Genomic DNA, 25326 nt, shown 5'->3' on the forward strand with positions numbered 1-25326 from the left:
CTCCTTGTTATATGTATACAGCAGAATTTCTTTTTTGTAAAGGTCAAGAAACTTTCTGGCTGCTACAACATGCTGGCATATCTATGCACAGCCATCTTGGAGGGGGCAAAGTTCCCATTAAAAAAAAACAGAATTTGCCCATTTCTCAGATTTTCATGTGGTGTACTTCGTCAAAATGTGCTATTGATCTGAAAAAAAAGGCTCGCTATAAAGTAGCCCATAATTAAAATTATCTTTATTTAGATCCAAAGGCCAGGGAATCTTTTCAGTTCAGCCATTACATATATAGTTGCAGCAAACCCCTCTCTCTTCAGAGCTGCTTCCCACTTCTTCCTCAACTCAGTCTTTAGGAAACCTACATTGAGTAAAAACAAAAGTAGACAGAAGTATATAAGTATGTACACAACATATTTATAGAGAAATCATGTTAATAAATTAAGTACAAAGAACTGAATTAACCTATATACTGGAGACCAAAGCTATTTAATTAGATAATTGGAATCCCAATCATATAATGGATTTGGAGGATGAACATACATACACACACACATAGATGAGTTAAGCTTGTTAACTACTATTTGTAGTATTAATAGTAATGCCACTATCAATTACACCAACTGCTGCTGATGCTACTTATGCTTGTACAACTATACTACGTCTGGTATTTGGTTGTCCAGCTGTTAGCTTGCATTAGTGTTTTGCTAGTGGCTAACTAGTTCGCTCTCAGACTCTTGACAAGATTTAAGAATTGGGGGGGGGGGGGGGGGGGGGGGGGGGGGGGGGGGGGGGGGGGGTGTCGTATCTACTCTTCATATCTATGGGCCAAAAAGCTCCCATATGGGCAATTCCTCTGCTCCTCCACCATCGCTGCCATAGATATGAAGAGTCGATATGGTGTGCCTTCAGAAACACTAAGCTAGTGGGGGCAAAGTTTCAGTGTTTTCCATTGATGTCAATAGCATGAAAACAAGAAGAATTCCAGCTTACTGTGCTGCATACAGTTGCACACTACATCGGACAATCAAGACAAGGAAACTCGGAATAACTTTCCACAGATAAGACCAGTTTTTGGGCTCTTCTCCCCTCTATTCTTAAATCTTGTTGAGAGTCTGTGAGACCTAACTAGTTAGCCACTAGCAAAACACTAACACAAGCTAACAGCTGGACAACCAAATGAAATATTCACTGAAACCCATATTATTTTGGATCTGTGATGAGGCAGAACCCAGTCAGGCTGGTGCACATCTTTCAGATGTAGTATAGTTGTACAAGCAGAAGCAGTATAAGTAGCATCACTATTAATACTACCAATAGTTATAAAGCCAAACTCATATGTATATTCTCTTCCCCCAAACCCATTTTATGATTGGGATTACAGGAAATTCTTTAGGACTGCTCTCAAATAATTGAAATGTTACAATTATCAAATTAAATAGCTTTGGTCTCTATAGGCCAATTCAGTTCTTTGTACTTAATTTATTAGCATGATTTCTTCATAAATATGTTGTTGTGTATATACTTATTTACTTCTGTTTACTCCATGTAGGTTTCCCAAAGACTATGGGCTGAGGAACAAGTGGGAAACAGCTCTGAGGACAGAGGGCTTTGCTGCAACTATATAACAGCCTAGAGAGAGCGAGAGAGATATAAATAATTGTGTTGTTTATTGTAAATAAACTATCCTGTTCTAGTCTAGTTCCCTGTTATGTGTATATAACAGCCTATATATATTTAAATTTAATATTAATAAATAAATACATTTGCAATTAAATCATTTGATCTCAAAACATTTTCTACATATCCAAGTATTTACATTTATATATGTAATGGCTGAACTGAACAGATTCCCTGGCCTCTGGATCTAAATAATAAAGATAACTATAATTGCAGGCTACTTTATAGGAAGCCTTTATCGATTTTTTTTTTTTTAAAGATCAAATATTCTCTATCAATAGCACGTTTTGACATGGACAATAAAGTAGACCACACAAAAATCAGCTGAGAAATGAGCAATTTCTGATTTATTTTCAATGCACATCCATTGCTTTGAATGGGAACTTGGCCACCACGTAGACACGTCAATTAGCTGGCTGCTACAGCGCGCTGGCGTATCTAATTTTAACATCCGTTTCGGCCTACCTGTAAAATACACTGATGTCGGAAGAAAGGTGCTGGCCTAAAACTAAAACGGTGTGTAGCCATTGTAGCGCGACAAAACCGTACTTTAAAACGTTACTTTATAGTGGTCAAATACTTTTAAGATTACTTTAAAATGGCCCATAGCCAAATGGACATGCCTATTTGAGTCCCAAGTTTGAAGAAAGCTGTTCATCTTTTGTTGGATTTTTTTGATAAAGGCATTTGAGTTGAGCATTTTTTGGTTGTTTGCAGATCAGCATTACAGTTAAGTAGACTGAACAATTTTTAATTTTATTCCTGAGCAAGGTAAATAAGTTACATGGCTTTTAAGGTTTTAGTCTTAAGGCAAAGATATTGAGTTTTAAGCTTGAGAGTTTTGAACCTTTAATTAGTATTTGCTAGGTCACTGTACATCCACGGCCCGGCTCCCTAAACTGAGCCAGGGGATGGGCTGTTGAGTGAGTGAGGCTAAGCCTCATAGAAAACTGGGCGACGTTTAAGGTCCTGATGCCCCGGACCACCGCTTCCTGCGTGCTGTTCCTAGAGTCGGAACCCCGGAGGGCCGCATACTTACCGCCTACGCAGGTTAACAGATCGCTTGTTATCACCGCTAGGTTACCGCGATCTGCCCAGATAGGCTTGAAGAGTCAGATGTCTGTCACGTCGCACCATGGAGCCTACTGTAAGAAAGTAATCCAGCTATTGACTGGGAACCTCCAGGTGGCAGTACTAGCAGATAAGGGGAAAAGGGTCACTGTTGCGAAGAAAACCTGGACCGGCCGCAGTGAGCTGCTACCTTCCTGGCTCCCCAACAGGACCGTATTTCCCAGCCCCGAGCACCACCCGGGGGAGTCGGTACTAACGGTGGCCAGGCCGTCGTGTTCCGACCCACCAAGGTAGGAGGGGGCCCGGACCAGCCTCAGCGAGCTGCTGCCTTCCAAGACCCCTCCAAGTACCTATGCTAAAACCCAAGGACGAAAGGCCCTAGGGGCCGACTCCCCCATCCTGGTGTACTACCCACCCCACCCGGGCCTATTTTGAGGTAGTCCTGTGTTCCATACACCGCAAAACCCCAGGATTCTACCGGTCCTAGATAAGGTTTTTTGGAGAGAAAGAAACAATAGAAAAGACAGGAAGAGATTTGGCTCAGGCTTTTGAGATTCGGGTCTCTTCTGTCCCTGTTACCTTTGATCGCGGTGTCTGCTTAAATTGAATATTTTTCTGTTGTCATAGAGAATTAAAACTAGTTTAAATGGAGTCCTTGTCAAATTTCCTCGAGGTTTGAGGTATTTATTATTTATTTCGGACTTATTTTGGGCCTTGAATAAATAACACGAGTTCTTAATCAGTACTGCAAGGCATGCTGGGTAATTTATGCAAAGCGGCCGGGTCTGTTTCAGCACCATCATCTGTTATCATGGTGCTGCCCACGTATGACAGTCTTTAAAATTTTCTTTAAAATTTTGCTTGAAAATTAATTTAAAATACTACTATAATATTACTCTAAAATATTAATTTGTACTGTAGAAAATTACTTGAAAATTAATTTAAAATTAAAAAAATATTACTTGATACTAACCCTATACAATGACATTTTTTGGAACAACATGCTATATTATGACTCTTTGGACAGAGAGTTGTGAAAGCAACACCCCCCCCCCCCCCCCCCAAAAAAAAAAAAAATCATCCCTCTTAACATTTCTGTTCCTGCTGCAGGTCGGGTCCAACGGCTTCCACGGGAATGTTACCTCCATGTGAACAAAACAATTAGCAGTTAGTGTACATTTCAGTGACATTGGAACACATAGTAAACTCAAACAAAACCTTGTATTTTAGTATGTCATCCAAAATGCTGAAAAAAAGTCATAGTTTAGTATGTGGTCGAAAATATAACTAAAAAGGCCATAGCTTACAAAATTACAAAAAAAGAAACAAAACAACTACAAAGTGATTCAACACAAATGACATCAGACGCAGACGCTTGACAAGAATTCAGATTTAAAATGGTAAAATATGTACATGCAATAATTGGAACACACACATTCAAAACGTGTTCAAGTTTTCTGACTCGAGATTTCACTCTATGACCTTTTATCGGACTTTAGTGCCCTGGGCCTTTGAATCTAAAGCACCGTACTGTCTCTTGTTTTTCTCCTCAGCTGGAGCTCCGGCCTTACTTTCTCTGGCTGGTAACGAAATAACAGAAACTCTTGTGTGGAAGAAGCCAGTATAGTCATTACTATAATTTTTTGGCTGCTTAGGAATGACATGCACTAATGGCAGAAAATACCTGCTAGATGCAAAAAAAAAAAAAAAAAAAAAAAGTTTCTATAATATGAAATTTCTATGAAATCAAAAAACGGTACCGGTATGTGACCCGTGATACTTCAATTGCAAATCTGTAATTGATGGAACCTTGAAAATTGATGCCTTCTTTTTTGCATTTCAGGCAGAGAAAATCAAAAAGAAGAGAGGTTCTGTGTTTGGAACTCTTCATGTTGCCCACAGTTCATCGCTGGATGAGGTGGACCACAAGATACTCGAAGCAAAGTAAGAAGCTAGAGATTCTGTTCTCTGTATGTGAAACTACATACCTGTTAGCTGTGTTTATAGATTTGCATTGCTTTGACCAAATCAGAATTCTTAATATGCTGAATATCACATAGGAACACATATATGCACTCAGTTTAGTGTCTACACCTTCTGAAAACATGCAGTTTAATGCGGTTTTTATGTCCGCACAAAGAAACATACATTGTATACTGCGGTGCCGGTCAACAGACTGAATGAAGGTTAAAAGAACAGCGACGCAAACAGCATTCTCTGAAGTCATCGTAAAGTTGATTCGCATCTCTCTGAAACTGTTCCGATTTGATACACAAATGCCCTTCGTAAAGACAGTTTTTACTTTAGGACTGTTCGTTAGACTGCATTTGTTTCAGGCAGGTGGATCCATTAACCTTACAAATTTATATAGATGCTATTTGGGATGTGAATAAGGCAAAAGTGAGCTTTCGGTGTTTTTTTTAGTCACTTTATTATGTCAAGGTCTGGCCCATATTTGACCACATACTGTCTAAGCAAGTAAAAGATCTATGATATATTTCGAGCTCATGCGTTTCTCTTCTAAAGCCAAAAATCAAGAAAGTTGCTAAAGAACAACAACAAAGTACAATCTTCCATGTGACCGCTTGTTAGGCAAAAATCCAATATCCTACCAGGAGGCTTGTGTCCCAAACCTGTATAAATCAAAGCTAAATTCTCCTCAGTCTGACAAGAATTCTAATCGCTATCAGAAATGGAATCACTTCAATCTTTTCCAAGTACATGTTTCTTCCTTCGCCTGATTAATTTTTTGGTTTGTCTCAGAAAAGCCCTGTCAGAAGTAACGGCATGCCTCAGGGAGCGCCTTCACCGCTGGCAGCAGATTGAGAAGCTTTGCGGCTTCCCCGTTGTCAATAATTCTGGTCTGCCGAGCCTGACGGCCAGCCTCTACTCGGATCACAGCTGGGTGGTCATGCCGCGGGTGTCGGTCCCTCCCTACCCCATTGCGGGAGGGGTGGATGACCTGGACGAGGACACGCCGCCCATCATTCCGCAGTTCACGAGTGAGTGAGGGAGCGGAAGATTTTCGGAACAAATTATGTTGTGAAATAAATTCAATGTAATTCTTGTTTTCCCCGCAGCGGCTACGCTGATCAGGCCTTCGCTCGCACGCAGCGGCAGCCTGTGTCGCTCACGTCGGAGCCTGCTGAGCTCTCCGCAGTCCTCCCTGATGTCTCCGGACCCGGACCTGCTGTCCATGGCCGGCTCAGCCCTCTCCTATCGCCCCGAGGCGGACGACGAACATATCGTCTTCAGCTCGGATAGGAGGGGGTATGTAGCGGTGGCCGGAACGCCGCGGAATGGTTTTACAGTTTGGACTCGCAGGTGTATTATCCAGACAATCACACTGGTGCATTGTGCTTGGGGTTAAATGGAAATATTTGTCACTGAGCATCTTGTAGGAACCTCCTCTGTAAGCAACAGACAGACAGAAATGAGTTAATGTCTCACATATTAACTTAACAGTTATTACACTTTATCCTTCATTTCTTGCACTAATACAGCTGTTAAAAGACAGAAAGTGGCCATAGTCATGTGGAATGCATGATGAAAAATGGCTAGTAGACAACGTAACATACAAAAAATAATTTCCAGTTTTTCTGATTCTGACATGTTATAAACTTAAACCCTCTCCAGTCATTAATCAAAAGTGCTTCAGTGGAGGGCTGCTGCACTTGTTTTGGTTTCTTGGAGATGTTTCACCTCTCAGTTGTGACTGACAGTGTCAGTAATTTTTACAGTCTGACACATCTGTGTGTATAAACATACTTAAGTGTTGACTCCTTGCTGTATTGGGCTGCATGTAGGCTGGTGAGGTGGATGATGTGGATGTCCTCAATGTAATTCAGCTGCCTCTCCAGCGAGTCTCATCCACACAGATCCCAAGCCCGCCCGTCCTGCTAACTAGCTGGCTATCGTCAACAGCTGCAGTGCAAGACAACACGGTCCATCTGTGTGATGAAGGGCTGAATGGAGAGTTAGCCAAATGACACTGAGGACTGTTATAACTTTCTGAATAAATTTAGGGAAAAAAGCATACAGACACTTGTGTGTTGCCTGTTTAACCTTGGGCTGCGGGAACAAAGTTTCACCTACAACATGCTTCTTATTTGGCCTATGTTATAGTAAACAGCAGAGAGAGAGACAGACAGGAAACACGGGGAGAAGAGTTAGGGAAGGACATGCAGTAAATGGCTATGGGCCGCTGTGTGGGTGACTATAGCTCTATTTATGGGTCGCCCGCTCAACCAACTGAGCTACAACGGTGCCCAAATGACTTTTTTAAATGCTAAATTCAACTATGATTTATCTTTGCAAACACTAGAAAACTTCTATACCGTGTTTTACAACACACTTTTCAAGCCAAATTGGACTATGATTAAAACACACGTCACAATGTTTGCATTTGGCAAACATCTCTGCCATCTGCATGTACAAATGTGGCTCTGATCTGGTTAGTTACCAAATCAACATTTGCCTGCCTCAACAGTTCACAGGAAATGCGTAGCATTAGGAGCTAAAGTGAAAGCTAGTTTTACCCAATCAACCGTGAACTATTAACTGTGGGTATAATTTACATTAGCAATAACACAATTAATGCATCAGTTGAAATTTTGTTTCCACATCTTTAGTGTGTCTTATCTCACCTTTTTGTCAGTCTATGACTAGTTACATCTTCTCTACTTTTCTAGGGAACTGGCACAGGAGAGCGGCTCGGACGCAGACTCTCTCAACTCGTCTGCCGGCCGTAAGCAGCCGCACGGTCCCTGCTCGCCGGGCTCAGAGACCCCCTACCGCAAAATCTCCCGCGAGGAGCTGCTGCTGTTCACCCAGAGTACGGACCTTCCTGCGTCCACCTCCTCCACCCACACTAGCAGCAGTAGCAGCAGCAGTCTCAGGGACTCCACGCCTCCTCCTCTGCCTCCCGCTCCTGTCGCTACCCCCTCTGGACCGCCGTCCACCTCGCCTTCCCCGGCCTTAGAGCACCTCCCGTTTGCACAAAGAGGCTCGCCCGACCTCACCCGCACCGTAGCCGAGTCTCCGTTCTCGCGGGGGAACGCCGTCTCTCAGACGGGCAAGGGCATGTACAACGGCGTCCTGGAGAAGTCCTACAGCTTCGGCCAGCTGCCGGCGAGCGCGCTGCCCGACGTGGGGCGCTACCCGTCGCTTACCTCCCTGGACTCGGAGGGACGGAGTGTGGGAAGGGAATACAAGCTCCGGAGCACGTCCTCCCAGGACTCCAGCGACAATGGAGAGAAAATTAAGCGGTCCTCTTCTAAAATCAAAAGCCTATTTAAGAAGAAAAAATAAAAGTTGCAGAGATATAATGTGTGTGTGAGAGAGAAATAAAATATAAAGAGTTGTTTTAGCTCAAATACTAAAAAAAAAAAAGGACATCGCTGTAAGCTAAAACATTTCATTTTCTCTCTTAATTCTCCTTTTTGTCATCAAAGATGGAATGTAGCTCAGGCTGGGTGCCTTTAAATGTTCTCCAGACTGGTAGCCTTATTTTTCAATGCCTTTTTATTTAGTTCACTCATAGCCTCGTAGAAAACCTGCTAAGGTCGAGGAAAAATCAACAAAAGGTAAAGGCCATACCTGTTCACTGTCTTCTCTTCATTTTATTTTCAGTTTGAACCAAAAAGCCACTATGTTGAAGGGTCTAAAGGTGCAGTCCACATTGATTTTAAGCACACAATGTTGAGTGTTTCACTGTTTATGTATTACAAAGTGATATCTGCGGTTCCAACCGAATGCTTTCACAGTATACAACAGGAGTGACAACACGAGGGCTGTAGCAATGAATTTTAGGAGATAAATATGAATAAAATTGTAAAATAAAATATTCAAATTTTAAGCTCAAACTTCTTTTTGAATCTGCAGTTTTAAATTTTCCTAATAAATGTTTGGCAAATCAAAGGAGTCTTGCTCTTCTCATCCCCATGTAAAAGGCTAAATGCGAGTGTCATGTCTGACGGACAATAAAGTATTTGGATTCATACTCGGAAAGCAAAGCACAGACATCATCGCTCTTTACCATCTCAGTGTGGTAGATCTAGGGGTATGTGCAAGGCCAAAATTAAATATCTCACGGCTAAAGTAGGGATAGCTGCCCTCTTTTTACGTCCTGTTCACCAGCTGCCCTCCCAGTGGTGAATACAGGACAAACACACAGAAAAAACAAATAAATTAGGGATTCCATGTGCCTACTGGTGACGGTGAAATGCCCTCTTGTGGACAGAACATAGAACATCCAGATAGTGATGTTAGCAGTGCTTAAGCTGGTGTATAATGCTCAAGTAGTAAAATAATGCAGTTTACATTTGAAAATTAAAAAAATATTCATATATAAAAATATTAAGGAGTGTAATTCAAGTCAACATTTTACAGCTTTGGAGTACACCTTTCTGCAATATCATCCGCATTGTCAAATTGCATCACATCTCAATAAATGCATTAGTCGTAAGCAAGTAGGATCCTCTTAATAAAATTCAGAAATGAATACTTTAAAAAAGATGATCAAAAATACAAGAAACTTATTGCAACATTAAGTGAAAACACTTGTGATTTACATTTATGTATATGACTATAAAAATGACATGTAATGGGCAGATGTCTATCTGCAGGTCTGCATTGTGACTCCTCAGTCAACACACAGTTCCAGCAGAAATTGGGCTACAGTACCACCAATCACAGCATCTCCGGTTAGAAAAAATAGTCCCGAAAAATGACAAAACATCTCTCCATGAATTGTTGCTATCTGATATCCTCCACCAAGAAGGACTGAGTTTGTCAGGAGTGTTAAAGGTGGACATAAAAAGTAATAGTCAAAACAAAGGTTTTGGATCCCAGTCACAGAAGGTGTTCTGTTGCACTGAATTCCTACTGTAAGGCCTGTATTTTTAACATAATGAATTAAAGTATTAAAGCAAATATCCCACTGTTTAACTTCAAAGTATTGCAATGACTGTAAGATGGTACAGAGGAGTTCTCACTAATGTTGTATACTGGAAAACTCGCTTTTGGTCGTGATCACGGCAGATGCCCAGAAAAAAGGTCAAAAGATTTTTGTCGTCTTTTTTTTGGACAATGTCTTTCTCAAGTGTAGAACTACAATACTTCTCCCGGATCAAATGATGGATTGCATCTTGTAAAGTGTTGGAGTCCTGAACTCATGTACTTGATTCATTTCCTTTGGGAAAAAAAAAAAAAAAATCCTGCTAAAAGTTTGTTGCACTACTGCTTTCCTGGTATGTTGGGAAAGAGCCGCTGCTTGCGGCGTACATACTGAATAAAGATACAGAGATGAGAGGAATGCATGGACGGCCGCAATGAAGATGCGGCACATAATGCCAGAGCCAAAATTATCTGATGTGTCTTCACTGCCGCTGTCTATGGATGTCTCAATATATATACATATATATATATATATAAATATACTTTGTTTTCACAATACTATGTTCTTATAGATGTTTCTAAATAGATTCGTAAACGGCAGGAGTTCCTCTAAACTGATCTGTATTGAAGACAGCTCATTGAATATGCAGATTTAACCCACATAAGTCACTTTCCCTGTGTTCTACCTTCCCTTTATTACTTGATTAACTGCATCCTGTAGCCATGCATAAACTAAATGTACCATTTCCATGTTTTGTCTTAATATTCTGCCTCTTTAAAACTTGTTGTCACTACCAGATTTTGGTCAAATTGACTTTGCAATTAATTATTTTTGTGGGCGGAGTTCCTTATTCACGAGTGTTACAAAGTTTGAGACGATTACAGGAATGTCATTTTAGCAGTTTCTGTAATCGCCAGCTGACGGCACTGTCACTCTGCTGTCTCTGCTCCCAGGATTTTTTTTAAAAGAAAAACACTATGGATTGTCTGTTTTTTTTTTTTTTTAAAAAGGACTATTTGATCCAGATCTGATTGGTACACCGAGACCCACCCCCTCCCCCTCCCCCTCCCCCACACACTAAGCTCGAAGCCGACCCATGCAATACAGTCCCGTTTCTCACCTCTGGGCCCGCGCCGAGCGCACTGATGTCAAGAGCTCCTGCTTCACACTGTGATTTCTGGCTTCTTCGCTTCATCCTGGACCTGGCTGTCGCTGCTGCGCCGATGGGTCACGTGACGGTGTGTCAGCAGTGGCGTGATGCAATGTCAGGGGGTGATGCCATCTACAAAGTGTGTCATGATGACGTGCGGATCCGGTGGCCTGTTTTTAAATTAAAAAAGAAAATATATATATCTTTAGAGAGTTGTGGACAATGCAGCACATCGTGAAGGAGATGGAAAATAGAACTGCAAGACGAGGAGAAATTGAATGTTTACCAGACATTAGGGGTTTTTTGAGAACATTTTGTGTGTGAACATTTGTATACTGTAGAAGAATTAATAAAAAAATGGAGGCATCTGAGATGTTTCAGAGTCATGTCTGCCACAGCCTTTCATGCCATTTTAGAAGCTATTACTGAAACAGTTATTTAAAAGCAAATGAACAAACTAGACTAGCTTTGTTGAGTTTTCCCTGATGCTAAATTTGCACTCCATTGACTTTTCATTCCAAGTTCTATAACACTTATAAACAAGTACCATTCAAGTGTGTGTCTTCTTGGAGTTTGCAAATAAAGTGTGCAAAAATAACCCTGGTGATGCCATATGGCTCATTTTTGACCCTGGAGACGACATACGCTCCAACAGAAAACTTGTAAAAACAGGGTTCTTAGAAATTTGACAGGAGCATTGCCTATATTGATATAAAGCCGGTGTAGCCGACAAAGTCTCCAGTTTGGCCGTCACATTCTTGTTTTTTGTAAGACAGTCGGCCGGCTGACGATCGAGCGGTGAATCGGAGGATTCAGCGATACCAAACACATGCATGTCTTGGTTGCCAATCAATCAAACTTTGCTACAGATCATCCTCTAAATGGGACCATAATTTACAAAATGTACACTCGAGCAACCAACTTGCTTGAAAATGTTTACCAAGGTAACAAATCAAGTGACAAGTATGGTCGTTTAGTCAGTTTAGTTAGACTACCATACTGTCTGACTTCTTTTAGTGACCAGCAGGTAGAAAGAATGCAGATTTAAATCACCTGGCATTACCTTCATTTTTCAGACACTGTTTCTAAACTGTATGCAAAAACTGCCAAAGGAAACACCTGGACACTGTCAAAGAGAAGGCCTAACTATTGAAATTATTACAAATAACTTAATAATTGCTATTGGATCCAGTAGTTTTGAGGAAAAAGTCTGAATATTTCAGCTGCTGCAGTTTTGACGGTTGGTTTAAAACAAAACTAAACTGTGCTTTATGCTCTCTAACAAAAAAAATGAAATCAGAGGGATTCCTTTTGAAAGTCGGACATCTTAGGCCAAGAATAAGAATTTTTGTCTTGATTCTGGGTGGTTGTGAAAAGTGTTCAGTACACTGCCTTTACACCTCCAGACGATATTTATGAGACATGTTTTGTTGATCAACAGTTTAAGCTCCAAAAATATTCACACAAGAAGGATAAAACAAAGTGTCATGTTTTGCTAAAACAGCTTCCAACGCTCCTTGACATTCTCCAAGTCTTTAGAACTCTAATTGAGGGGTGGAACACCGTTTTTCCAAAACATATCCCACATTTGGAGCTTTGATGGAAAACACCGTCTCACATATTGGTAGAAAATCTCACATAGGCAACAAAAAGTCGAAACCTCACATTTGATAATCCAAAAACGGGATTATTTCTCTCCATAAATGACATAATCATGGATCTGACGTGCCACAGAACCAAAGTCAGTCCACATTCTGAACGACAGATTTCGTTAGCATCTAACCCATTTGCGGAGCCATCCAGTTGAGCTGAAAGTTGAAGTTGTGACATGTTTCCCACTGAATAACAGCCCTGACCCTCCTTTTGGAGCCCACTTCCTCCTCCTCCTCACTGCAGAATTGTGGGGAAAAATATCATTCTGACACCTCATTTGTCTTGAGAGTGGGGAAACCGTGAAACACAGAAGAAAAGCATGCATGATTGCTTTATCAATATAAAGTGAACGTGATGAAACTTGTGTTGATGGTTCATCAATTCGTCCCACCAGGAGAGGAGCGGAGACGTCTGCTGGTGATGAATGTGTTGTTTGGGCGTTACTGTACACAGCAACAAATCCCAGCCTTTCATACCAGCCCGACACGTCGGCCCCTGTAGTTACTGCTTTGGCCACGTGGTGTCAGCAGAGCACCAGAGGAAACCAGGCTGATCGGCCACTCCCTGACACCGAAATCCTCTGTGAATGTCGGTGACGGACCTGAATCAGGTTTACTGTATGTACACACACATGCTAGATCTCCAGAGCTGAAGAAAAGTGTTCACTTCTACCAGCTCATCTAAAGATTTGCAGTTTGTCATGGTAATAAGCAAGAGATTTGAATGCCAAAACATAAGCTTTCTCACTCCAAACCTCTGAAATCGGACTTTCTATAAGCCTAGAGTGAAAAACTGCATTCACACTAATCGGTGCAGCTGCTGTTCAAAAGCTATAAATTGAAAGTTCTACCAAGAAAGATGGATGTGTTCATTTTGCTTGTTTGAAAAATGGGTAACACTTGAAATTAGTTTCATTTATATAGCACCAGCTCAACACAAGTCATCTCAGCACACTTCATACACAATATTACATTATACAGAGTAGCTCAACTAATCCCTTTGCACTTTACAACAAATATGCACTCATTCTTGACTAGCTGCCAAGTAACAAAGCAGGAGCAAACCAGAAACTAACTGCTGACGGATGAAAAGATGACAGCTGAATCCATGAATATGCGCCTATATTGTGTTTAAAAGATCAAATAACACAGTTAATGGACGTTTTAGCTTATCGAGCCCTCCCAGTGTAGTGGAGCCACGACACTACAATCACTGACAAATGAAGTGACAAACATTTAGTAACATGCATTTTTATCACGCACCCAAAAAATGTTTCCAACCAAGCAGCAGGGGCAACATCTGGAAGGTGATCAGGAGTCATTTATGTGTATATATTGTTATCACAAATTCAACCATGTAGTCCTATATGATCAAAACGATGTAGACAAAAATATAAAGATGTGTTAAAGCCATGTTTATTGATGTATACCTCACACAGCTATTATTAAATTATGAGTGATGACATTGCAGGGCTACAATCCCACAAATGTTCACTCTGCGACAAATACTTTCCAAAGTGAACTGATTCTACAGTAGTACATTTAAAGCTACGTTCAGCTGCTGCTTTGTCCCACATTCTCTTCCCACTTTTCTCTTCCTCTCTATCCTCACAGGAGCGTTGCAGGTTGGGGACGCGTTGCGGATATTTATGGCCCCCTGAACGGCACTGCGGTGTTGTAATTGGCCCAACAATGACGCTAATGCTCAGAAAGAGGAACTGTGTATGGGAGCAGAAAGTGATGCAATGTGCTGGCAGAAGACGGCAGATCCTCCCCTTAATGAATGCCGGTAGAGAAAGGTAATGAGTCGACGGAGGGCTTAAAGGCACGTATACGTAAAGCGAATGTGTATCGGCGAGGCTTTTACCCAACCTGCCACTGTGCTTCATCTCTGCCTCTTCAGTCTACCACTCTTTTCCGCCAAAATCAGCCTCTCTCCTTGCTTTATCCTCATCACTCAACTCTCTCTCCCCCTCTCGTTTGGATCCCATTCCATTGCAGTGTAATGGGTTTATTAGTGTGGTTAATGCACTGTGACCTACTGGGGCTTGCCGTCTACCTTTTTCATCTGCAAAAAAAAGAAAAAAAAAAAGGAATGTTTTTTAAAAGGGAAGTCAAACAGGAAGGAAAAAAAGAGGAATACCATTTTGGAAACAAAATCATAACTAAAGAATGAAGTGAATGAAGACAAAATAGCAGAGGAATTGTTTAATCATCTCGCCAAATTTATAAAAGGGAAACCAGAAGCTGTGACTGCTGGAATGCCAATGCAGATGCGCACATTGACAATTAGCAGCACAGAGTCATCCTAAACAGGCTGGGATAGTCAGGGTTGATAGCTGCCATGTTTACCCAGATTGGGACAGACAAAGTCAGCTTTGGAACCAAACGTGCTCAGTGCAGATGAATGTTTCTGCTCCAAAACTCTGCCAGTGAGACCTGCAGCCAGTTTGTGGTATAATGAAGCCATTTGAAGCGGGACCGCGGTGTTCCTCTGTCTGCCAGAGTCGAGCCAAAACAGAGTTTTAGCGAGAGGAGGGTTTACCTGAGAGGGAAGTTCAGGTTTGAACAATGGCAGCTGCCGGGTACATCTTTTGGATTTGACTGATTCACCAACAACTAAACAGGTCATGTACCATTTAGAGTACACAGTCTATACCAACAACTATCATTATATTAACTAAAAACATGTGAGTATTTTTAATGTGAAATGTGTCACTAGTTGAGGCAAACTTTATCATAATTGTGACCCAAATCTGCAATTCCCCTCAGCTCTTCAAATTGTTTTTGTATATTTGACTTTTTCATCTTGCTGTGTTGGTTGACTGTCTTCACTCTCATCAACACTGTCTCTAGCAGCAGGCAGCTGTTCTCAGCAGAAGTCACACAGGAGACGATAGCTGTGTTTTGACTTTCCACTTGTACAATGCACAGTATCTGCTGCATAGAAGACTGACTAGAAGACGAGGGAAGAAAGCTGTTGATGCACTTTGCGATAGAAACTAACTGTTTTAAAAGCATCAGTAGTCTTGCATAGCCAGACGATTCTCTAACTGCCACTGGTAATCCGCCAAAAGAAAAACAGAAGAGGTGCTTTACTGCATGATACAAACCGACATTGAAACTTGAAATTTTCAGTGTGGCTGGTTGCTGCCTGAAGGTGGTGGTTGGTGGAGGTTGTACTGCCCCTAAATTGCTCAGAAAATGATCAGTTAACACTTTCAGTGTACAGTAAAAGCACCCAACAAAGCATAGCTTTGGTAAGACGAATGTGAAAGACATCACACTGAGAATTTGGCTAAATTTAGTGAAGCCAAACAGTTTTCTAAGACTCAATATCAGTGCACTGCTGTAAATTCCTGTTTATGTGCTTGTCCACCCAAAAACTCATATCCGGATACCGCCGGAGAACAAATATTTGGATGTTCGGGTCCAGCCCTAGTAATATGAAACCCAGCGTTAGAGATGGTGATCGGTTTACTGCAGCGACAATATGTAAATGCTCAGCCAAGTGGTTGACTGCTTTTATCTCATGTTGTCTTCTAGTCAGCCCCTCCAGGAATTCGTGATGCTTTGATTAACGCGAATTCAACCAATCTCCACGAATTCTGCGCAGCCTTACAATTTTGTCCAATCACTGCAACTTTTCGCAATTTTTCGCCGGCCTCCTAGGAGTTCCACCAATCATAGCAGTCCCAAGCAATCGTAATACACGTACGTCACCGAATTCACTTCCTTGTTTATGATCTCTTCATGCAGACAAGACCCATTCTAATGTCTCTTATCTACCAACAAAAATTATTACTGAAGACTGTAAGACAATTCATTCCCTGATGTTCTTCACCAAAGCAGAGGTAAACTGTTTTGCACCCATGGAATATTGGTGGAATACAAAAAAAACCCATCGTTTGACAAACACTTTTCTCCCGTGACACATATTAGGGACAGATCTGCTGGCTGAAGCGAGCGGACCACAGACCAGACAAACCACTGTGATGGAAGCTGTTGCTTCCAGATCTGCTGTGAGAGCTGAAAGAATAAAGGTAAGTCAGACTCATTACTCCGCAAAGGAACAGAGTTATGTGCAGATTGGCAAATGTTTAACATTCCTCTGTTAGCAACGTTTCTCAAAAATGGACGAATGGGTTTGGATAAAATTTTACGTAAAGGTCATAAATGACACATGGACCAAGTGATTAGATTTTGGCAGTGATGCCAAAAGTCTGGATCCACGGATTTGTTAAGGATTTCCCATTGAGATGGCGGCACAGACGTATCGGAAATGATACAAGGAACAATTTATTAAATTGTGGGGGTGTTTCAGAGTCCCGTCAATTATTGCCGCCCGCTACATATTTAGGTCACGTGATTCGGTATCCGTACAAAATGTACACATGCATAACACACGCCTGTGCTCGGTGCAAACTCAGGGAATGAAGAGTCTTGGTGGAGTACTGCGCTCTCTGAGTGATTTAATTGTTAATTGAAGTGACAACCGTGAGCGTGTGTGTGAATACGTGTGCCAGGATGTGAAATTATCTTTTTAAGCCACTGACAGATATGTCCAAATATGAAACATTCAAAAGTATCATCATCATATCTACCAACCGCTTCATGTTAAACCAGTATCTGCTTGCTGCTAATTTCCCAACATGGTATGTGAGCTTTTGTGTAAATGGGTTAGAGCTAAAGAATTAATTTCAGAATAAATATCGTCAATTACAACGATGAAACATGTTCTAAAAAAATCCTGGAGGGACTATCTAGTATATATTGATGAACATGCAAGTAAATTTATTGCTCTTATGTAAAGTGTGAGAGGATGTCAAGGAAGTTCTTAGACTGCATAACCCAGCTCAATTACAACCAGAGATGCAGAAAACACAGATGCGTCCCTAAAAGCCTACACCTTGGTCCACTGTCAGGCCATAGAGCTCAACAGACATGACTAAAGGCACAGAACCAGCTACCGAGCAAGATGTTGAAACAATAATTACTTATGCCAAACAAGTCAACCTAGTCAGCTGGGACAGGACAGTGGGCTACAAAAAGCACAGAAGATTCAGCACTTCTACAACTTGAAGTTGAGAGAAACGCATCTTTGAAAAGGTCGTCAGGAAAAACAAAGACACATTCAAAAAACAGAGGATTTCAGTCTAACACTGCTGACGCCCACAAAAGTACCACAAAAAATATTTGTAGCTTTAGAAGATGCTATAAAAGCCTCTACTCACTCCTGTGACAAAAAAGCAATCTTGTGATCAAATGAGATACTTTATCAGGGCAACAAATACAACATTCAATATGTAGCACATTTTGATCACACGCACGTGCACGCACACACGCACGTTCACGCACGCATGCACGCAAACACATGGGATCTCATGAAAAAAATATTCAGTTTGAATTTCATTTTCATTTGTAGCGAACGCTGGTCTGATTAAAACTGCGTCTAAAAATAATATCACTACACTTGAGTGCAGCGTGCATCTTTTTATTAAGCAATTATGAGTTTAATTTGTTTGCCCTAAAGCAGCTGAAATAGATCAAAGACCTCATTAATATAAATGAGCAAATCGTAAAAATGTTTGTTGGGATCGAAGTCGTCTAAATGTCTTTTGACATGAATGACACTGCTCTGATTGATTTGGTGTGATTAAACAGAGCTTAATCAGATTTACATAGGTGATCACAGCAATCACATCAGCTGAATATTAGTCCTCCACACCTATCGGCTGACACAAATAAGCGGCGTGACTTCATTGTGCAGGATAACCCTGCAAGGCCCAATGCTCTCTCCCCTATTATTTCTAATTTACCACATGTACATGACTTAGCTCTAAAACAGTCTGATTTATGCAGTGTTCAAATTCCTCCAGCACTTGTAAGGACAAAGGTGGGGCGGTTTTATCCAAAACACCTCTCATGGATCATAAGTGTGTCCATACTTAATGAGAATTAATATTCTATCCTCGTCCTCAGTCTGCCCAGCTATAACATAGACGCAAAATATACTGTTTACACTTGGGGGAATTCCACATATAATTAATTGAGAGAAGTGACTACCCAAGTGTGCCTACAGTAAAATAGTTCAGGATTAGGGTGAAATATGAAGCCCAAGTGCATATCAATATGATTCAAATCACGACTTCACAACCCGCATAAATAGGGTCTATAATAAGCTTAAAAAAACAAAACAAACAAAAATACTTTAAGTTCATTTAAAACATCCCCTGATGCGAGGCAACAAAAACGCACTTCCACTCCATGGTTCTCCACCATTAACTAATGTCTGGTAAGTTAGACTGACACACATTCTGAAGTCCTAAAACCAGTGGAACTATTGCACCGACAAGAACATTAGCAATTCAGTTAAAAAAAAAATGGGCTGGGTTATGGTTTATTTAACGTAAATTTAGACTCATTGATTAATCTCAGTAAGCAAACACTGGCTCCAGTCTTAATGTGATTATTTTGAAACTGGACATTTTGCAATGTATTAGGTTTAATATATTTTGTTATATTTTGGTCGTCTTTGCCTTCAACAGAACTGATTGGTAGCTTATGTTGTCTGTGGCTAAGTTCTTCTTATCCTTGCATGTTAACGTCCACATGCTTGTGCTGAGTGTGGTTACACATTGTTCATTGTGAAAGGTTTTATGTCAGTATACTCTGACACAGCCTACAAAGAACCTTATTTTCTACATCAAAACACTGTCAAATTGTGCTGGTTTAACGAGAGGTAATTTGTCCCACTTTCCACCATGCTGACATTTTTTTAAAAAAGAGGAAAAATTACATCGACCTTTTAATCAGAAGCAAAAACTGCTAGAATAGGAAAAATGTGCTTATTTTTAAATTTTGGACAATCTTTTTTGGTTGAATCAAAGCAAAAAATCTGGATATTTTATTTAAATCACTTGCTACATGTTTCATCTAAATAAATGCCAACAATAAAATAGTGTGCGGTACCACAAGTCCATTAAAAACAACAAACAAAAATGGGACAACAATTCTTGGGTTTTTGGCTTTACTAGGCTGAACTGCAGGTTGTGGTCGAGCAGACAGGAGACAAGTCTGGAAGCCAATTAAATTATCAACGTGAAGGCTCCATTTTCTTCCCGTGTCGGTAACACCTGTGGGCACTTGGTAAGATGCTGTATGTTAAATTTTTGAGTTCTTTTTACATGGTTGTACTGTTTCCATAAAAGTGCAGTCAAAGAAGCAAAAAATGCCCAGAAAATGCTTGGGTTCAAGAGAATTAATAAATGACTTATAATTAGTAAAACTGACTAATATTTGTAGTGTTGACTACTGAGGGTAGAAACGTTTAGTCTTTTTGCCCACTAATCGTGCACAACTCTACTGTCTTATTTTTTAAAAAATGCATATTTTGGAAAACCTCAACACGGACAAAAATGTTTCTCTAGATTTTAAAATGACTTAGCTCCTTGCTCTCTGGTGGACTTAATTTTTAAATAAATGCAAACAGAGTTATTCCAGGTGCAGCTGAGGGCAGGTGACACGCAGGAAACTACATTTAGTCGGGCTGTCTTTTATAGCAAAGATCATCAATGGAATTTAATACCACAATAAATTAAAAAGTACGCAACCAACTATTCAGTTAAACATTTATTTTAAAGAAAGGATTATTGAGTATCAACAATGTTGAAATGGATGTTGTGTTCTTCACTTTTAACAAGGTTACACTTAGAGCATCTCTGTATCTATTTAACTGTATTTTCTAAACTCTTTATAATTGAATATGGTTCTATTAGAATGTAGTCTAATGTAACTGTTGTGCAATAATTATTCATTTCGAATGCCAAACAACATCAGACGAGTGTTTTACACATGACCTGAAGGGGAGTTCAATCTAAAAACCTGAAGCAATATTTAAAGAAGAATCTGTAAAAACATTTGGAATATTGAAATTAAATAGAAAATAGCAAATGGCAGTGGAAAGCAGTTTAGTCTTCATTTCCACATGAACAGAACTGAGAGCTGCTGCAGGTCTTTTGCTTTCAAGGGGTTTGTTCCAGATATGTTGAGAAACCGAGTGAATTCTCCAGGTTTTTCCTTTGACACTGGGGACAGCAGACTGATCCTAGAAGCCTGTAGGGGGTCTGGGTGGTTCATAATGTAGCAGCAATTCAGCCTAAACCAATTAGTGCTTTAGCATTTAAAAATCAATTATTTGACACAGAAAGCCAGTTAACTCCAGTATAAAGATGTGAGAACTGGAGTGATTTTCACAGCAATGGTTTTCATAGAGAAGCCTTGTGGCTAGCTGCTTTGCAATGTCCTGTATGCAGACAAGCCTCTGTGGTTTAAAATAGCTCATGTGCCTAATCATCGGGCCTTTAAACTGTGACAGAACTGAAACGTTACCACCCTTATAAATGATTTGGTTTCGTGTGTGCTGTTAAATGAGTGTCACACCACACGAGAAGGCCTCCTTTGTCTTTTACTCTCGTTTTTCATAACCATTTACTCGCTGCTCCCATCCTTCTAATGTGAACCTCAAGCAAGACCAACTGTAGCATTTTTACTGATGACTCAAAAAGCTGATTCCTGATTGCAGTCTTTTTACCTGTCAACTAAAATTACGTTTGATAGTTACAGTCGAGCTCTTTAAGTGACGCCGCAAGTTAGAGAAAGCCTCAAGCAAGAGTCATAAACCAGCTACTAGCAGGGGAGTCTGGGCATTCTAATAAGTGTCAAGATCTTCTACAAGGCAATTACCTTGTTGTTACCGTCAACACGGTGTCACAAGACATGAAGTCCAAACAGAGTTAGTTTTGAACCGAGCTGAAGTCTAACAGATGTGACATGCCACTGACTGACTGCAGCACCTATTAGGATTAACAAGGACGGCTCCTCTCAGACAGAAGCTCAGAATGTCCAAGTGGAGGTTTGAAAAAATGCCAGCGGACGTTGCCTGAACGGAGTTTGACTCTTCTCTCCCACTTTACTTAATTGTTATACTCCGAGTATTTAGGGAGACATTTTTTCCAGGCTGACCTAGGGTTAAAAACAAGTTGAGATGAAATGCTATTTGTACCAAGTTTGAATTAAAAAGAGTTTCAAGCTTGCTGCCTTCTTTGAGGGATTCCATAGATTGGTGTTAAAGTTATGAATCTGACTCTTTCTCCTTGGTTTTGTATTTTCTATTTAATAAAAAAAAAGTCTACAATGTTAATAAAACCCTGAAAATCTTATTACCTTACAGATTCGACATCAGATAATACTGAATTTTATGTTTTTTGTAACACAAATCCATTATACTTTTCTGACAGTGCTGCTACTGATAATGAAGGCTAAAATCTCTAAAGAAGAGAGTAATTCAGAAGAAAAACAGACCTTAAATGTCAAGGCAGTGATAAAAATGATTTTCCAGCTCATGTTTTTGCCAAATAAGTTCCTTGTACAACAAGCCTATCGGTCCATCTCTGGCATTGTCCCAACATCAGCAGTTCTGGTCTGAGGTATTTCAGTGCTGCTTGATTTTTGTGATTCTCATATACAAATCACACCTTTTGGAGAGCTGTGAGAGTATAATATTAAACGAAAACAGCCTCTTGTTTTGAAAAACGCAATTTGTGACTGACATTTTAACTAACCTCAGTAATTTCATTTGTTAATTTATTTTTGTTTGGATTCATCTATAAAATTTTGTTTAGAAATGCCAAAAAGGCACTTAATCTTATCAGCTGCCCGCTCAAAGTGCCTCCTCCAGGTTTCCTTTTATTACATTATCAAATATCAAATATTATTTATATTATGGCAATTAGAAGCAATTAATTAACTGCCGCCAATAATTCTAATAATTTATTATTAATGCCCCTTATGTCAAATACTTTTTTTGCTGACATCAAAGTTGGACAGGAGAACAGAAGGTTTATTTAACTGCTATCCCCACAGTAGTGGGGACACTATAACTAAAACAAATAATGAAAATGAAAATTTAGTTTAGCAGCCCGTCAATAATACAACAATGCATCTGTGTGTTGAATGAAACGGGAGAATCTTCTTTTTAAGTCTCTTTATTCCTTCCTCTATGTGGGTATGGGTGTCAGAGTTTTGTTATGTTTTTTGTGTTTTTCTTGGTCCGTATTATGACTGAAAAGCTAGAAATAAAATATTCAAACAAGCAGTGGCTGTGAAAATGTGCTATGCTTTGCCAGTTTTCACTGAAAAAAGAGAGGACTATGTACTATAAAAAAGGACTACTGTATGTAGGTAGTTTCAAGTATCATGCATGTTGTTACAGTGATGAGCACTGCAGTCATAAGGCTTCACCCTTGGAGTAACTGTAGAAGTCAACGGCATCTTCACTTTGTAACACTGTCACAGTGACTTGCATCCCATTATGAGCCCATCTTACACTCAGAGTCGCTGCTGATATGTGAAGTGAGTCTTGGGGTTTAGTTTTTAATTTACTTAAGTTGATGAAACACAGAGAAACAAGACAAAAGATAAAATGAGAACAAAGGAAAGAACACACAGAGAAAAAAAATACATTTTGAGCAGATGAGATAAAAACCCAAACGTGCTTAATAAAAATTCATTCTTAATCATTTTAAATTCCTGCAGGGCTCGGCTCGGGCACTTATCACGAGATGAGACCTTTCCGGCAGTTACGGCACTGCTCAATCTAGAAGTATAACAAATTCTACATTTTGCAAATCTCATCTGACCTCGTGTACGCTTGCTCAAAAAGTATTTGAATTTCTTTGACAGCAGGAGATCAGAGTGGGAGAGTGAAGGGACAGAAAAATGGAATCTGAAAGGAGAGCAGCATGAGAGAGAAACGCACAGGATGAAAGAATTGCAACAAAACAAGTGAATCAGCAGGGAGCCAAGGTCACCTGAATTTGAGAGAGGCTGACTTATCGAGAGACGAGTGGATTGTGTGAAAAAGTGAAAGTGAAAATAAAATACAGCATCCAGATTTTTCAATAGTAAAAATCATCCATTTGAGGAAATATGCTCAGCTATTTAAAACATTTCCTATTTCATTAAACTTCCCCAAAACACGACTCTCGCCTTGTGTCTCCTCTCTGCGCTCACAACTTTCGCCTTCGCTCCTTTATTTATTTTATTTTTTGTTATAACTCTAAGAAATCCAATCATTTCTATATGTGTCAAACCTCAAGCTTGATCTCTCAAACAAAGGCAGGCGAATTTGATTTGAGTGAATTCAGGAGCTTTGCGGCGATGAATAAAACATTTCTTCTCCTTGATGTTACCCGGACTTATCAAGTCACAGATTCCCCCTTTGAGCTCGGTGGTGACACAGTGTAGGAACCCCTGTGCAGGATGAAAAAGAAAAGATGAAGTTTCTACTGTATATCTTCAGCTTTGGCTATGAGGAGAGATAACTGCGCAAACCTGAAGATATACAGGCAGGTCCAACCCATGGACACGATGAAGAAGATTGATTTTAGATCAGTCTTTAGATGAATGATACATTGCACATAGGAGAACAAAAACCAGAAAGTAAAGAAAAAGAAAGTTCATCTTGGATTCCATCTGCCGCGTACAACTTGTGAAAATCCCTTCATTTGTGCAAAAATTGGATATGTAAGGATTAAGAAGACTGTGTGGGAGTTATACAAGATATACATTCTTTCTTAATTCACAGTTTCACTTGCAGGCTCATCGTGATTAGTGAGTGTATGCATGACGTTCATATTTACGTGTGCCGTTTGCTGATGCGGGGCCAAATTGGTAACTAAAATAGGATTCACACTTTAAAAAAGTGACAAATAAGAATTAGAATTAACAGCTTTGGATGCAGAAATTCAAAGGACACCCACACACAATTATTACAACTGATTTTGCATTCTCACTATAACACATTTGTCAGTGCTGCTGTACTGTAGGTGGTCAAATTACTGCTGAGCTGTTGAACAATTGAAGGAAAATGTAGTGAAGTCAGAGTCTCAGCGGCTCTCTTCCCATTTCACCGCCATCCTTTACAAAACCCTCCAAAACTGACAGAATCTAAACTGCTTTTATTTTTAAGCCTTTAAGACTTACTGGATATAATGGCATTAGAAGAGGATGTAAGGAAGGAGATGAAATACAACTTGTTAGAGGAGTTACCACAAATATAAACAGGAATTAACACAATCCAATTTGAAAGTGTGAAGTGCCAGTGTTAATTTTTGTGCTGAAAGCGTTCACTTCTAAACACTAACAGTAAGTGTTGACTCATTGTGTAGTTAATACAGGATTTCAACACTTTTCGGGGTGAGCTTTTCTTTTCGTGCAAGAGACCAAATCGGGGTGATGAAGGACTGCTTTTGGGGCAGAAAAAAAGCACCTTGTCTAGGGACGGTACCATATGCTAAGCAGCTTTATTTTGCTTATAACACATTAAGCACCTCATGACAAATCTTCCAACTTTCTGAACAAACCATGGCTACTTTCCAAAGAAGAAATTCACCAGTACTGGCCTACAAGAGTGAGGTCTTGCTTTCCCACTGCAGATACACCTCTCTCCGTTCAGAGTGTCAGAGAGGAGCAGCACTCTCGGGCGACGGTGCAACAGTGTGAGGCAGCAGAGGAGCAAACAGTGTTGTTATCCAGATGGAAAGTGTGTGCCATGAAAGAAAAAAATATTCCAAGACGTTTCTTCACTTCCAACTCTCTCTCTAGGTGATCATGCCACACATATCTTTGAATTACATCCATGCTGACTGTCAGAGGATGTTAGGGTTAAAAAATTGGGATTTCAGTGATGCAAAACAGTAACTTGGAATAATTGAGAACTGACTGCTGGTTAAGATGTTGTCTTATTTGGCGGCACTTAAGTCACTATTTCATACTCGTGCTGTTATCTGACAACAGAAGCAGCAAAGTATGTTAATGAG

General features: G+C 40.2%; 1 protein-coding gene and 1 long non-coding RNA gene across 3 annotated transcripts in view; one reads left to right on the plus strand and one right to left on the minus strand.

The window, feature by feature from the left end:
- stim2b (stromal interaction molecule 2b) overlaps positions 1-11164 on the plus strand; it is a 37472-nt gene extending 26308 nt beyond the window's left edge. Inside the window, exons 7-10 of one of the 2 annotated variants that reach the window (XM_051944232.1) lie at positions 4589-4689; positions 5509-5747; positions 5826-6069; positions 7437-11164. In XM_051944232.1, the coding sequence (XP_051800192.1) occupies positions 4589-4689; positions 5509-5747; positions 5826-6069; positions 7437-8055 (1203 nt within the window). In that variant the 3' untranslated portion in view covers positions 8056-11164. The remainder of the gene's footprint in view (positions 1-4588; positions 4690-5508; positions 5748-5825; positions 6070-7436) is intronic. The other variant, XM_051944233.1, reaches the window with a different exon arrangement.
- Positions 10839-25326, minus strand: part of LOC127532491 (uncharacterized) — a 343671-nt gene continuing 329183 nt past the window's right edge. The window contains exon 10 of the long non-coding RNA XR_007939920.1: positions 10839-10963. This is a non-coding gene — a long non-coding RNA (uncharacterized LOC127532491). The remainder of the gene's footprint in view (positions 10964-25326) is intronic.

The sequence above is a fragment of the Acanthochromis polyacanthus genome, chromosome 23 (assembly GCF_021347895.1).
Source record: "Acanthochromis polyacanthus isolate Apoly-LR-REF ecotype Palm Island chromosome 23, KAUST_Apoly_ChrSc, whole genome shotgun sequence".
NCBI lineage: Eukaryota > Metazoa > Chordata > Actinopteri > Pomacentridae > Acanthochromis > Acanthochromis polyacanthus.